Here is a 16,972-nt window from a genome sequence, read left to right on the forward strand (position 1 = left end):
AATTTACACTGGCCCTGCTTATACTTCAGCACTCCTTGGTACGTATCCCTCTGGGTGGGAACAAGACAGTTCAGCACAGACCAGAGCTCAACATGGAGTAGGACCCAGAACCTATCCACAGCGCTTGTGGATGCACACACAGAGGCTTGATGCAAAAACAAACACCAAAACCAAAAGGAGAAACAGAGTATCAGGTTTCTTCTTGGATCCTGCCTGGCTTTCTCTGAAGCCCCGGGAACCATGGTGTGTGCTCCCACTAGGTGACACCAAGCTTCCCCCAGTGACACTGCCTGCCACTTTCACAAAGCCTCCCGACTTCCTTAGCCCACATTAATTTTTCTCTTTTCTGTAATCTTACAGAATTTTTTGTCGGTATAATTAATTTTGGCATTAAATTATGTCTGATATTATTATTCTCTTTTTCTTAAGAGCCTGTTAAAATTCTGAAAGATCATGCTTTGACACTCACATAATGCAGAGTTGAGCATCTAGCAGGTGCTTACACACTGAACCGAACAAGTACACTGGAGCCCTCCCCGTGTTCTCCCACTGGCTTTCACTAACCTTTCAAGGTCACACACACTGGCCAGAAGGCACAGACAGCAAAGGAGGCCCCAGCAGCCCATGGCCACCAGGCATGGTTGGGAGATAAAGGTCTGCATTCGGCGGCTTCTCCAGGTGTTCTTTGACACGAGAGCATTTGGGGCTGGGCTGAGGGAACCCCATTTCCTAGACTTGGGCTCAGAGATGGAATGTCCTTAAACAGCTGAGAAATGGGAAGGAAGGGCTGCTATGGATCTAGGCAGGGACTCAGCAGGAACACACAAGAACAGGGCCATAAATCCCTCCCAGACACAGACAATGCCTTGGTGATAAGCATGCAGATTGCACACCTAGTTCAGAAACTCCCCTGAGTTTGCTTGTAATTAAGGGGGTTAGAGAGGTAAAAAAATATATATATAAACCCAATTAATCATTTAAATATTTAAAGTCAGATTTTTTTCCTCACTCCAGGATTAGTATATTTCATAACGCCAGCAGCCGACAGCCCTGGTTTTTACTGGGGTTCATTTTAGAGCATGTTTAAACTAGTCAGATTGAGTGATGCTTCCAGCAACTAATCGCATGTCAAATAAAAGATATTTTATGTAATAAATTACCGCTACAAGTAATTCAAATGTCATTTATCAGTTTTATTATCAGTCAGGCAAAGTCTTGTTTCTCTATATTAATCAAAATCAAGCTTTTTTTTTCCTTTTTTTTTTTTTTTTTTGAGCAGTTTTGACACCTCTTGGCAAAAGTACAGAAGTGAAGAGCAGTCCCCCCAGAGCTGAAAGGAGCAGTGTAGAAGTACTCGAAGGATGAAACTGGAGGATGACAACCGGAAACGCCAGCACTAAAAATGATCGTTCCCATTGTTTTGATGCTAGTGTCAAAGCAGGAGGAAGCCTGTCTCTAAGAGGATGCATGTTACGTGAGGGCCAGGAGACGAACAGAGTCTAAGCCTGTAATCTTGAAGGAGACTGAAGAGTCAACTGCTGCTGCCGGCCAGAAAAACGAACAGTTAACTCTTTGCGCTTCCAGAAGGCAGGAAAGCAGATGATGCTTGGTGCCAACTCTGTGACCAAGCAGAACAATTTGTTCCGAGCAGAAAGTTTTCAAGTAGCGGAGAGACCTGTTTGGTATTAAGCCGTGGGAGGAAACAGCTGGAACACAACAGATGTGCTTAGACAATTCTGCACCCCAGCTGCCACTGCCTATCCTTAACAAATCCCATTAAACGGCTGGCTCAGAGACACAACTCAGAAAAGTGTGGACACTTACTTAGCCTCTGGTTAAAAAGTATGCTCAGAGCCCAAAGCCTACACAACACATTGAGAGGATTTGGGCTGGCAAAGAGAAACGAGGCCCCTGCTCACAAAGGCAGAAGCCTGCTCCTGGGGTCTCAAAGGTCTTCATGCCAGCCGGTGGCTCAGACCAGGCTCAGAGGGACAAGACACATGGGCGTACATATTCTGGCTTTATCCAGAAAGCAAAGGACTCTCTAAATACAACTTGTGATGCACACAGCAGCCAACCCTCTGCCTGGCCCCCAGCCGAACACAGGAGAGAACAGAACACCTGCTGGCTGGGTCTGTTGGGGAGAGAGTACCTACCTGCCCAGCTGCAGGCAAGCCAGCAAAAAAGCTGAGGAGGGAGAAGCAAAGGGCTTCAGTCCAGCTGCTCTGGGATCAAAATGAACTTGTCACTTTTGTTTTGTTTTGTTTTGCTTTTTCAGACAAGGTTTCTCTGTTTAACAGTCCTGCCTGTTCTGGAACTGGCCTCGAAATCACAGAGATCTGCCTGCTTCTGCCTCCTGAGTGCAGGGATTAAAGGTGTGCACCACCAGGGCTGGAGAGATGGCTCAGAGGTTAAGAGCACTGGCTGTTCTTCCAGAGGTCCTGAGTTCAATACCCAGCAACCACATGGTGGCTCACAACCACTTGTAATGAGATCTGGTGCCCTCTTCTGTATTCATAATAAATAAATACATCTTTTACCAAAAAAAAAAAAGGTGTGCACCACCATCACCCAGCTGAACCTGCCATTTTTAAATACACCCTTTAAAATCTGGTCTTGAGCTCTGTCTTAAATCACTTTTTGAAAATCAAGCAAACCTTGTAGACAATTAAAATGAAGACAACTTGAGAAAAGACTTGAGAGACAATGGAGCCTGTGCTGAGTTATCTAAAAGAGACAAACCTAGGCTGTGTCTTAACAGCTTTGGAGAGAACTGTAACTTTTTTTTCTTTTTCTTTTTCTTTTTTTTTTTTTTTTTTAACCTTTTAGAGCTTTATTGGAAGAGAGAGGGAGAGAGGGAGAGAGGGAGGGAGAGGACCAGTGACAGTGCGGAGGGAAGAGAGCGGAAAGAGAAAAGGGAAAGGGAGAACTGTAACTTCTTTAGACTTCTCCCACATCACTTACAGCAGAGGTGATGTGCTTATTTGGATGGATGTATAGGACCATATCTGTTACCACAGCAACCTCCATTTAAAATAACAAACTCCCCTCTGCTAGGATCCCATGTCATTATTAAAGGACCTTTGTACTTAATCTGAAATTCCTGAGACTGTAACAACATGAATCTACAGTAAAGTCGGGACGAGGGAGTGAAGGTTGACCTAAACCTGTGAATATTAAGTTTGAAAAAATAAAATTAGGAGACAAATTACTTCGATGGGTACAGGAGAAGCCACTCGCCACTCCCGGCCTATGTTAGGGAACGGACACTCAAAACCACTGGGGTAAGAAGGCAGGAGAACTGATCGTCGTCTGTGTGATCCCAGTGACTGAAATCACACCAATGGCTGGCTCATCATCCCCTGAGACCTTTGTCACATACAACTGGCTCTAGACAAATTTGGGTGTGCCACATTTTTATTCCTAGAAAAGCCAAGTTCTCCCAGTTTGCTGTGGTGAAGCCCTGCTCTTCGCCAGTGTCCCAGGCCCCAGTTCAGCAGGAAGGGGAGCTGGTGACTTACTGTACGGCTGAGGGATGAGGTGAGGGGGCTGGACAGGAACCACTGGCGTCGCCGGACCCAAGGATGGAGGCTCATCTGTAGCAGTGCCTGACTGCTGGAAAGCCAGGTCAATCTCGTCATCTGTCAGCCCTAGGGAGAAGAGCAAAGGACACAGGTGAGGACTTTGCCAGTAACCACACTGCAGCAAAATCTTTTACAAAAAGGCCCTGACGGCCAGAGTGCCTTGCATTCAAGTTCGCTGCCTCCTCAATTTTGGATTCTTGGGAACCTCTCTCAGCTGCAATTTAACCTTAAGCGACAGAATATTAGCCTCGACACTGCTTCCAAATGTGGCTCATTCAATTTCCTTAATTTATCCTTGAGTTTATTGCTGCTTTTGAAGTCGCTCTGTACTGCAATTCTCCATTCTTCCCCCGAAAACAGATACCATCAACTGCAAATGTGGCTCATTTTAATCTGTAATGGTGTTAAAAAAAGAGGGGAAAAAACTAACAATAATGCACGAAAACAGACAGGGAAACAAAAAACTAATTATTGGGTGAGACGACTAATTAGTCTAGATCGTTTCCAAAGACGGGAATAATTTGCTTTATTTTATGACAAATGCAGAAATAAAAAGAAAAATCAGGACTGACTGTGATTAGTATGAATGGGATATAGAATGTAAAGAAGAAAATAAAACAAGAAAACAGATCAAAACAAGACCAGGCCCACACTTTCAGATGATTATTGCTCTACCCTATCACGGGCTGCCTGGACCGCCTTTGGCTAGTTTTTCTTCCCCCTTTTTTCAATCCTCCAACACTCTCAACTACAATGCACATGGGCGTCAGGAAATCACAGGGCGCCATCTGCAGTGGCTGTAGCATGTGGGAAGGATTTTCCCAAGAAGGAATGGAAGGCGAGTGAAAGCCCACCAAGACCCCAACCCCAGCAGGCTGGAGAGCTGAGAGTCTGTGGGCCCAAGGCTGACTAGGTGACTAGTGGTGAAGGATGAGGGACACTGAATATGTACAGAATAGTAGGAGTGAGTGTAGAGCCTGGGTGTGACGAGCTTCCCACAGGACCCACTCAGGAAATAATGGCGTGTACAAAGGAGATCCACCATAGTGGCTGGGAAAGCAGGTAAGCAGTCACCGCCGCTAGCGTGACAACTCAAACTGGTCCAGGCTGCTCTGGGCATCCCAATAGCCAGCGGAACGGCAACACAGAGCCTTAAAACCAGGGCGAGAGCTTTCCCACATCTGGTCGGCAGCTCTCCATTAGAGGCCCACAGCATGGTATACTTGCCCCTAGGGGTGGATGAAGCACAAGGCGGTTCTGAGGATCAGCATCTTCAAAGAGTGGTGCCTCGCACTCTGTGCCTGGGGGCTAATACATGGTGCACATTAATGCTTTAGAGCGCAGCTCTGCTCTGCATCATGTTGGCCTGAGTGGACTCCAGCTATCCCTCAGACTTTTCATGCCCTACCACAAATGGTCAAGGGAGTGCCTCAACTGTTCAAAATGGTTCTCGACCTTTTTCCTTTCGTTCTGCGGCAGCACTTCCCTCTTCACACAAATGAGCATTGCTGTCAGTCTAGGGTGCTGCGAACAGCATTCACCCAGACTGGGGAGGGGGCAGGGGATCGAGAGACAGAGCATTCTCAGACTGGGGCTGGACAAGGTGCCCCAGGGATAGGACAGGGATAGAACAGGGATAGGACAGACAGACAAGCCAGGCGAACTTGGAGGACACAGTTCCTTAGAGCGTGTGCCTCTTGGGCTCTTTCACCTGTCACTCACTGACAACTGCTCTTCCTACAGGACGGAGCACTCCTCGCTAGCTGGCGCTGGAAGGAGGACACTGCTTGAACCAGTTCACAGGCCTCTGTGTGAAGGAAGCAGCAACCGCGATGTCAGCACAGGCTGCCGGTCACTGGTACACCGTGGAATTCTATAAACCTGGTGGATCATGTGCCTTGTCAGCTGCTGGCTACAAACGAGGATAATTTTCCCAAAAGGAGCATTCAGTTGCCTTCTCATTTTCCCTTTTGGCTCTTTCAAATATAAACAAGTACGATAATGTTTAACGCTGGGGAAATATACAGCAAGTTACAGGCTGTGCCTCAGCCTTGCGAGCTGGAGCTGGTTAAAGGCACAGGACTTTCGGCCTGTTGTTCTGCCCTCTGGCCCTGAGCTTTATGAAGCCTGTTTTCCTAATAAAACACACCCTGCATTACCTCTGCGGAGCCCACCAGTGAGGCAATGGTTTAAACGCCATCAGCACTTCCTCCCAGGCTCTTGTTTCCCAGAGACCTTATCATTTGATGCTCTAAATCTACACTGGCTGGGACTTTTATATACCTAGTTCTCTAGGAGAGTCAGTTTTGATTTAGTTTTAAAAAATGGATCATTTTTCTTAAAACAAAAAAGAAAGAAAATTTTAGAAAAAGAAAGAGCAGAGCATCACTTTAGAATTGGAGAGTTATCTCAGCCATTGTCCTCTCTCAGCAGATGAAAAACCTGAGGTAGAGGTGAGGAATGCCCAGATCAAACTTGTCCTGGAGAACAGTGGTGCAGGTGCCCACCAGAGTTACACACATCAGATGGCAGACTCAGAACTTCAGTCTTGAGTCCGTTCAGGTTTAGAGAAGGAAGAAATTCCTTTCTCCCCTGTCACCCTAGACCCTAAGTGTAGGTAAGAGCTGGTAATTAGTTCATGGGGGTATAAAAACATGTGGCTATAGACACCCCTGGGTCAGACCTGCCAATGAAAACATGACAACATTTTAACAACACCAGATTGACAAACAGGGGCATCTATATGCTTCTCTGGGTGTCCACAGTTCAGGCAGCACTGGCCAGTTTTAGGACTCTATTTACAGAGCGAGGTGGTCGGGGGTGGGAGGGGAGATGCAGGAAGACCAAGTAGAGGGTCACACTCACTTCTCCCTGAATCAAAACTAGCTATCTCCCCAGCCACCGGCTCCTCGTACAGAGATGATCCTACCTCTGTGATGAGCTGTTGCCACAGGACCCATGCATAAACATCCAGATGCCTTAGTCCCAGCTTTTCTGCTCACCCTCAAGATAAACAGTGCAGATCTTTGATTGAGACCTTGCAGAATCCAAAAGGTTAAAAGGAATAATAAAGGAAACTGCCAATTGTAAGTGAATTATATTTGGCTCTGAAAGCCAAGGTACAGGCTATATTATAAAGGCATCTCTTTGTGTTGTTTACCATCACCCTGACTAATGCAGACCTTTTTTGTTGTTGTTGTTTAAAATAATCTCATGCAAATTAGACACACACACTTCCTTCCAGTTGATTGCTATCTGTGAGGAATAATCTAACTGCACAGGGACTGAGCAATGACTGAACAAAGCAGAGGACGAAGGACTTTGCCATCCTGTGATTGAGAGAGCAGCAAGCCAGCCACCACAGGCTCCCTACTTGCCTTTGGAGGAGTTAGTTCATTCTGACAAAGCTTACATTCTCCTTTTAGTTAGGTGTGGGCTGCTGTTACCTGACACCACCAGGACTGGCATTTTAATCTCCTTCTAGTGACTTCCCTTGTACCACTGGGTGGTTTCTCTAGAGCTCCGTCCTACCACCTATTAGTGGGAAGAATACCTTCAGAAAGTCCTGTTTTCTCTCTCGCGCGCTCCAGAAAGGGCAAGAGAAGCAGGAGGGAGGAGGAGCAGAGACAGGAAGCTGTGGCTGAGGACAGAGCAGGCTACCTCCCTGCAAAGCCCTCCAACGGAGGGAAGGTCCGGCATCTTTCTTGTTCCCTTGGTTCCCTCCAAACTACTTCCCCAAACATCAGGAAGTTATCACTGCTGCCCTCCCTGGTGCAGATAGGGGCCAAGGATTTCTTCTCCAGCTCTTCTCCACAGGGGGCTGCATTTAAAAGAAGGAGAGAGGGCACAAGCACCCAGTGATCACAAAGGCAGGCCGCACTGCTATCTGAACAGGCTCAGGACAGTCACACTTGCCTATTTTTATCTCCTAGCAGATAAACAAACTTCTTTTTCTGAAGGTTTCTATTCGAACGCAAACAAAAGCCAAGCACACCCAGGTGAACACAATGCCTCACCGTCCTTTCCCAAGACTCAGGCCAAACCCAGTACCCAGAAGGGCTATGTTCTGTGGGGCTGGCTGCACAAGGACTCTCCGAACAATTCCACACTGACTCCAGGGCCGACTAAGCACAGCTCTCGGCCTGACTCTGGAGATGAAGCTGGGGATGTCTGTGGGACATGACAGATGACAGCAGTGTTCTCTGTATCATGCAAGGGCAGGCAACCAAGGCAGAACAGCTAGGGATGGTTTGAAAATGTGCAAGGTAGTGAACCCCAGCAGCACCTTCTAGTCTGGACTGAGCTTTACAATCACTCTGTAGAGAATGAAAGAAACATGGGGGGAGGGGGGGTCAAGCTCAAGGCCCATAACCAAGGGCAGCAGCCAAGGGCCCAGAATTCAGATCGTCTACCTCCATCTACAGCCCCTCAATTTCTGATTCATCTGGGACTCTGGAGACTGAGCGGGGGTCACCTCTCTCAGAACACAACTAGTTATCTGCCTGGCACATTCGGGAGATGAGGCAGGAAGACATCTGGCTAAAGATATGCCCCAAATTAAAAGAAAAATCAACTCTCTCAGAATGGGTTCGGGGAGGGGAAAGGGAAAAAGTATTTTTATTTTATTTTATTAACATTTGTTGGAACAGTAGAGTACAATAAGGACTCTTGGAGCCTCTAAAAGTCGTTGGATGACCTGTGGACCCCTATTTCCCAGTGCCTTGTATAAAATTGAATTTTTTAAACATAAATTACACGTAATGACGACACTGTAAAAACTAACAGTAATGGAAAGCTGTGCTGTATTTCATTAGCCTGTATTATTCCATGCCACCTGATCCAGCCGGGCCTTGTTTATGAGTTAGTGTGCTAGCAGATGCCGATGGAAGCATTTGCTTCGACCTTGCTCTTCTCATTGGGGCATGAAATTACGACGGCAGCACCTTGATATTACAGCCATAAATACAGTAAACTGCAAATTTAAGCCAACGGCTCCTATTGTCTCTGAACATAAAGCTGATCGGTATTTATTTAAAAGGAGAACAAAAAAAATATTATATATCACCTTGTTTATGGGGTTGCCCCACCCACTCTCTTACCCCTCCCCCAGCTCCCCAACCTGTCTAATTCACTAGGTTAAAACATTAAGCAAATAAGCCGAATACTTTCTTCTCTGCTTTTAACTATTCCCCAAGCAACAGAACACAGTTTTTGAGAAAAACAGTTCTAAATATCACTAGCCTGAATGAAAGTTTTTATGGAAATGAAGCTGGAGGTGGGCTGGCTCCCACCATCTTGATACTGATGTATAATTTCAAGAATGGGACCAGAGCCTTTCCCCCTCCTTAAATGAGGGGAGTCCGCACACCTGGGAGAAAAGTTGCTGCTAACACCTTGGAACTGGACGCCCCCCAGTATCCTTCTGAAACGTGTTCCGCAGAGCGGCTGCATCAGAAACAGCAAAACACTGTCTCCTGGCACCCAGGGAAAGAAAGCTCTCTAACCACGAATGTAATTCTCATGTCAGCATAGAGCGCTCGGACCTCTCATTAAAACTTGCACCGATCCCTTCCTTATCCCGTGAACATGAAGACAATCCATCCTTTAAATGTATCAAATGTGGAAGAAAACTAAACAAAGACAAAAGACCCTGGGAATCAGCAGGCACCTCTCCCAGTGTAAATCACAGAGTAAGAAGCCAGTGCACGATGTATTTCACTGCCAGCTTACAGACTCAGAGACTGGAAAGGCTTTTGCTTACAAGTCTAAAGAGAAGACAGGCTGCTTTCCTCACGTCAAGGAAGGAGGTCCCTGAGGAGACAGAGGAGCTGTGAAGACTGCTGAATCCAGGTCTCTACCGACACAGCACACAGGAGGAGCATTTCAGCCACAAACTAAATTCAAGTCGGGCTTTAATTTCAAAGCAGACAGGCTGTGGTCTTGGGGCCTGAGCCCAGGAGTACAGGACACAGGGAAATCAACCAAGATCAAAGGTTTCTGCACATTTTCAGCAGGCTGTTTCACAAGGCAGATGTACTCCCTTGGAGCCCTAAATTATAACGGCCACACCAGGCCCTGAGTTTAGCGCCTTCCACATAAGGAGGGAACTTTCTATAAAATTTATTGAGTGCCTCTGGGGAGTAGTATACCTACTGAACAAGACGGACATGAGCTGCCCCTCTGTTACACAAATTGAGTTTCTTGTAGGAACGACCTGGGGTGTGGGGGGGGGGGGCTCCAACCAGCATCCATGATGTCTGTTTCTAGATCTGTACAGCCTGGAGGGTGCCCCGCTTTCCTTCTAGTCCTTCTTTGGCTACACTGGAAATAACACAAAGAGGGGCGACTTTTTATCTCTGCCATCAATTCTGGAGGATTACAGACCACTGCCCATCACAGAGGACAGCCTCTAACACTAGCAACAAGCTGCAGCAGCCTCCTCCCAGGCCCAGGGGATATGCAGTTATTTACAAGACCAAGGAATTGACACTTCAGTGATACTTAAACTTCACCATCTCAGAAGAGACTACGGAGGTTGTTTGCTTTTTTTAAAAAATTGCATTTATTGATTGTATGTGTGAGTGGTTAAACGGCATGTATGCTAGTGCACCACATGTGTGCAGTGTCTACAGAGGTCATAAAAGGAGGACATCGGAAATCCTGAACTGGATTGTTGAGAGCCATCATATAAGTGCTGGGAACTGAAACTGAGTCCTTTGCAAGAGCAGCCAGTGCTCTTAACAACCAAGCTGTATCCCTCGTCTGCCTTTTTAAATTTACTTATAGCAACTCATCTTTACAACGAAAGGAAGTCAGAACTGAAAGAAAACTTGAAGTCTTGCTGGTCTAGCCCATTCTCTCTCTCTTCCTCCATCCTACCCTTTTTATTTACTCATGAAGAAACAAACAAACAAACCCCACAGAAGTCATTCATGGTGGTGCACGCCTTTAATCTCAGCGCTGGGAAGGCAGAGACAGGCAGATCTCTGTGAGTTCAAGGCCAGCCTGGTCTACACGGCAAGTTCTAGTCAAGGCACAGATAGCAGTGCCCTATCAGTCTCCACCCCACCCCAACCCCCATGTGGGCTCTCTCACACCCCAGGGTGAGTGGACACCCTGGAGAGCCTGTGCCCACTAACCTCTGACACAGCACATCTTCAATAGCAAAGCTGTAAACAAATCACCCACAAGGAGAAAAGCAAAAAGGACAGGCAGGCAGTGCAAAGGGACCCAGTGACAAGGCACAGGCTCTTAGCTACAGACAGGGGCAACAGTGTTGGAGCACAGTTGGTTGTCACAGGTAAGGGTGGTACACCTTGTATTTTCTAAAGCTAGAAGAGAGAATTTTGAATGTTTTCTCCATAATGATTCTTTGAGGAAATAGATATGTTACTCTAATCTGAATATTATATATAATATACACACATCTCAAAACATGGTGTGAGAGCCTAAAAATATCTACAATTTAAACAAATATGAAGCTGGGTATGGTGGCTCACGCTTGTAATCCCAACACTCAAGGAGGATGGAGCAGGAAGGCTAGAATTTGAGACCAGCCTGGAATAAATAGTGAGTTCCAGGCCACCCTGAGCCATATAGTAAGACCCTGTCTCAAAAAGAAGAAAAAAGTGGGAGGGGGGGCGCACACCCAACGGGACACTTACTGGTTTAGAGCTCACAGTGTTCTAGCAGAGGAGCTGAGTTCAGTTCCCAGCACCCACATCAGGCCACTTACAACCGCCTGTAACTCTAGCTCTATATCTGATGCCCCCTTATGGACTCATGGGCACGTGTGCACGCGCACACACACACACACACACACACACACACACACACACACACACACACAAAACCACTACAAAATAATAAATCTTTTTTTAAAGCTTTAAAATAAAAACAAAATATGGTAAATATTTATGTATCACTTGAAAAAGATTTAAAAGTATAAATTATTTGTAAAAATTGTATGTGTCAGCCAGGTGGCTGTGGTGTACACCTTTAATCCCAGCACTCGGGATGCACAGGCAGGCAGATCTCTGTGAGTTCAAGGCCAGCCTGGTCTACAGAGCGAGATCCAGGACAGGCACCAAAACTACACAGAGAAACCCTGTCTCGAAAAACCAAAAAAACAAAAACAAAAACAAAAACAAAAACCAAAACAAAACAAAAACTGTATGTGTCCATGTATAGACTTAGCTATACATGGACTTAGCTGTGGATATGCATAATTCAGAAACAGGATGGTGAGAACTGAAAATATGGGTGAGACCTAGAGAGGCTATGAGCTGGGGTCAAAAACTGAAGGTAGAATTTCTACTGCATACCCTATGAATTAAGATATAGATATCCAACACATTTTATTCATATGGACAAACTAATTTTTATTTTATTTTATTTTATTTTAAATAGAGTCTCATTATCTCAAGTTGAAGAAAGGAATATAGAACAATGATTTCCTAAGTACAGAGTTTCTGTTTTGTGTGATGGAAAAGACCCACAAATGGACAGTAGTATCAGGATATAATATCATGAATGTAACAAATCAATACAATTAATGCAATTAATGAATATCATAAATATAGTTATTGAATGAAAAAAATTAAAAAATAAAGGCATGAGCCACCATGCCTGGCTTCCACCCTCAACACCCCCCCCACACACACCCTCCCCCAAAATAGGGTCTCACTATAGCTCTGCCTGGCTTGAAGCTTGTTATGCAAACCAGGCTAGCCTTGAACTCACAGAAATCCACTTTCCTCGGCCTCTTGAAAACTGAGATAAAAGGCATGCGCCACCATGCCTGGCTGGATTATTTTTAAAAATAAATGTCTGGAGGCAGAAACACCAAAACCTTGATGCTGAACACAGTCATTTAGAATGGTCACCCCTGTTTTCTAGAAGAAAACAACTAAGACAGAAAAGGTGCAAAGTGGTGCCTTGCACCTGAGACTGGAACAAGATCACATTTCAAAGTTCTTGCTTAACCCACTGCTCTAGCCACAGCAGTCAAGTCTAAGGTAGCTTTTTATGGAAATGTATTTTAAAAGGGGAACATCTGTCCAATTCTGACACATCCTGGCTGCCCAACTGTTCATTTCAGCTCCAAATATTTCCTTCAGCAACAGAGATGTTTGTACCACCAAAACAAAACAAATATGTGCTTTGCGATGAGGGGTGGCCACCAGGTTCTCAAGACAGCCTGCCGTGGGAAGCCACTCCACTGTGGAGTTGCTGGCCTCCACCCTAAAGGAAAGCTTCATTGTGGTAATTCAGTGCAGTGGGGCTCACTCTTCAGACACCTGCTGAGTGCCACAAATGTTCCTTCAGAACTTTCTTTTACATCCTGAATCTTGAATCCATAATTGGAAGAAAGGTTTATTATTTGATATTCAACTTACTTCCCCAAATTTAAAACGGCAGGGATCCATAAGCATTTTAAAAAGACCTCAACATTAAGTTGTACTAACACATTAAAACACTTCATGTCTTAATAGGTCAATATATAAATGATTTTGTCAACAGCTTTATGTGTAGTTCAAATGCATGTGGTATTGCATTCTCCTCCCCTGAGGAGCAGCCCACTGCAAGACAGGCTGGAACCTAGCCCAGGTTCCTCTCCTTAACTCTACAATCAATGGGGAGAGCAGCCCCAATCTTGTTCAAGCACAAAGTCCCTGACTTAAGCCTACCATTCAAATGCATTATTGCATTGGTATAGTTATGAACTCTGTTTTTGGTTTTTGTTTTTTTAACACAGTGTTGGTTGCTGTCTGAGGGTGTTGTGGAAGGACAAACCGAGAACCTTCTGAAAGACAATTTGGTATGCTGCCTCAATAATCTAAAAATGGTCACAACTTTTGACTCAATGATTTTACCTTTAAGACATAATAATAGAACAAAATAGTATGGACCAAGATGGTTTATCATTATTTTTTTTCCCCTAGAACTGAGGATTGAACTCAGGGCCTCACACATAATAGGTAAGTATTACCAGGTAATACTACCACGAGCTACATCCCCAACCCTCATGCTTTCTGTAAACAAACAAACAAACAAGCAAATAAATAGCAATGGGCGAGGCATGGTGGGAGTGCACGCCTGTCATGCCAGCACTTCACAGGTGTAGTGAGAAGACCCGGAGTTCAAGGTCAGTGAACTACACGAGACCCCACAGCTCAGGGAATAACACGGAAGTAAACAAAGGAGATTAATTAGGTCATCTGTGCTACATTTCAATAATGCAGTATTATTCAAATGTTTATATTCATCTGAAAATTTCTCATAACACTTTTGATACATTAAGACATGAAGAGCTGACGTTATATTCATAGCAAATCTCATCTTCACAAAGAACAAAGGGAAGTCATAGAGTATGGTCATGTGGAGAAGGGAAGCATAGCTCACTGGTATAGCATTTGCCTGGCACACACCAGACCCCAGGTTCATCCCTAGCACTGCACAAAAAGGGGGCGGGAGAAAAGAAGGAAGAATAGAAGAGAGAAAGAATTTAAAAAACATCACACCACTGCACTATAAACAGTGAAGGAAGGGCCTGTCACTCTATCTGATGAGTGTCCAGCCTGAGAGTAGGCATGAGAGACAGAGGCTGAATCTGCTGGCCCTTCATGACGTCATTCCCATCTGCCCTCACAGTCTGAGATCCTTGGTGCGGGCTGTCTCTTCCCACTTCCCACAAATGCTACCTGGTAAAAGATGTAGCTACATGGAATTGACTTAGTGATAATTTACCGGTCTCCTACATAAGGCCCTTCTAAGAAACATTTTATAATTGTTTTTAACTCTCATGGTACAAAATTCTAACAATACATACGGGTTGCTCCTGCCACCTGGTCACCCTATTACATCATTTAGAAGAACTCACAGGCACTAGCTTTTATGTAAAAAGCATGTGTGTATATACACATATATACATATATATGATGCATATGTTTACATATATGACAGCATGCTACACATACTTTTGTATCTTGCTATTTTAATTAAAACTAATTAATATGGGGTTGGAGAGATGGCTCAGCAGTTAAGAGTACACATTGCTCTTGCCAAACACCTGAGTTTAGTTCCCAGATCCAAAGGGATCTGATACCTCTAGCTTCAATGGACATATCACACACATGCATTCATTTGCATACACACACTGAGCAACTCACACAAACACATAAATTGAAATAATAAATTTTAAATAAAATTAGTATGTTCTCAGAGAACATTTCATATGAGTACACCTCCAAAGTACCATCATTGTGCTTAAGAGAATCTGTTATGTGGAAGCACTATGAACTATGCAACTTATCTCCTATTGAACATTTCCTCACACAAAGAAAACCACAAGACAAGATCTTGGATGCAACTTGCACATGTACGGTACAGCCTCAGGACCTCCAAATTGATTCTAATCTGTTTTCCTCTGATGGCTAAGGAGGTTGGACACCTTTGGGTAGATGCTTCAGTGTCTTTACCAGTTACAGCTGTTCTATATTGACACGATAAGTTTGTCAAGTATAATGTTAGAATCTTGATTAGTTGTTATCTTTTTGGTTTTTCAAGACAGGGTTTCTCTGTGTAGCTCTGGCTGTCCTGAAACTCGCTCTGTAGACCAGGCTGTCCTGGAACTCACAGAGATCCACCTGCCTCTGCCTCCTGAGTGCTGGAATCAAAGGCATGCATCACCATCACCGCCCAGCTGAATCTTAACTAGTTTGAGGATGGCATTTAACACCACCACAATGACATATTGCCCAGTCTTCCCTTCAGTTCCAGTCACTCCTGCTTATGTATACTAAACCCATGCTGTTAGATCTAGACATATTTCAAGTATGAATGTCCCTGGTTACAGCCACCTTTTTATTTTGGAGGTTTCCTCCTTTGATTTCACTATTGTGTCCATCATTTCTGATATTAGTATTAGGTTTCTTGTGGTGTCTGCACGGTGTCATCTCCTCCTAACACTTTATTTTAATTCTATGTGTTATTACATAAAAGATGTGTCTGAGCCAGGTGTGCTGGGCCCACACTTGTAATTGCAGCACCTGGGAGGCTGAGGCAGAAGGACTGCTGTTATTTCAAGGTCAGTCTGGGCTATGTAGTTCCATGTAAGCCTGGGATATAGAATAAGACACTGTCTCAAACCCAAAAATGCTTTTAAAAATTAAAAATCTGTGTCAAGCAATTATGGCGCACACCTTTAATCCCAGCACTCTGGAGGCAGAGGCAGGTGGATGGATCTCTGAGTTCAAGGAAAGCATGGTCTACAGAGCTAGCTCCAGAACAGCCAGAGCTACATAGAGAAACCCTGTCTCAAAAAACAAAACAAATGTTAAAAAATTGAGTCTGATGTAAGCAGCGCTAATTGAAGGATAGTTAATTTTTCAACCTAATCTTGGCAATCTTGTTTTTAACATTTATTTATTTAGCGGGGATGGGGCTGGGGGTGGGGGGGGGGGGGGGGGGGCAGCATACAAGACTGTGGAGATCAGAGAACAACTAGCCATTCTTTCTCACACTACATGAAATCAAGCTCAGGTCACCATGCTTGGCAAGCAAGCATTTTGACCCACAACCCACTAACTCGGCTTTTCATACAGTATTTGATCCATTCACGTTTAGTATAAATGTTGATTCTTGAGGGCTTCTATCTTTACCTTATGAATTTTTTCCTTTTGACCTGGTTTCCACTTTCTCTGTCTTCTTTTGGGTATGATTTTTCCTGTTACTGACTTGTCTTTTATGGTAGTTTGCAATAGGCTCCTCACTATAAAGCTACTGTCTTCTCTTTTCCAGTCATTAAACAGCTTGGGGAGGTTGGGTTTTTTTGTTTTGTTTTGTTTTCAATCTCTTATTCTAATGAACATCAGATCTCTGCAATAACAATTGTTGCCTACCTAGTGGGGGTTCTTGTCATCGTTATTACTATTATTACTATGATTATTATTATTAATCTTGAAAGACAGGGTCTCATTGTCTAGCCCAGGCTGGCCTCAAACTCACAGAGATCCACCTGCCTCTGTCTTCCAAGTACTGGGATTAAAGGTGTGTGCCAGCAGTGTTACTATCTGTTCTGTTTTGGGTTTTTTGTTTTGTTTTTTTCAAGGCAGGGTTTCTCTGTGTAACTGCCCTGGCTGTCCTGGAACTCATTTTTGTAGGCCAGGATGGCCTTGAACTCACAGAGATCTGTCTGTCTCTGCCTCCTGAGTGCTGGGATTAAAGGCATGTGCTACCACCTCCCAGCCACTCTTGTTTATTCTGAACATGGCTGCTAGATTGAGCCCATTAAGGCTTCACTCCTCGGCCTAAAACTATGATTCCCATTGTATTCACAGTAAACCCACAAGCTCCTAAACCACCACACAGACTGTTAGTGCAGTGAC

The 16,972-nt window shown here is 44.6% G+C and overlaps 1 protein-coding gene across 2 annotated transcripts in view; it reads right to left on the reverse strand.

The window, feature by feature from the left end:
- Positions 1 to 16,972, reverse strand: part of Pex14 (peroxisomal biogenesis factor 14) — a 149,950-nt gene that overhangs the window by 26,376 nt on the left and 106,602 nt on the right. For both annotated transcript variants that reach the window (XM_036179458.1, XM_036179457.1), the window contains one exon: positions 3,522 to 3,650. In XM_036179458.1, coding sequence (XP_036035351.1) covers positions 3,522 to 3,650 — 129 coding nt within the window. The remainder of the gene's footprint in view (positions 1 to 3,521; positions 3,651 to 16,972) is intronic.

Source organism: Onychomys torridus, chromosome 2, assembly GCF_903995425.1.
Source record: "Onychomys torridus chromosome 2, mOncTor1.1, whole genome shotgun sequence".
NCBI lineage: Eukaryota > Metazoa > Chordata > Mammalia > Rodentia > Cricetidae > Onychomys > Onychomys torridus.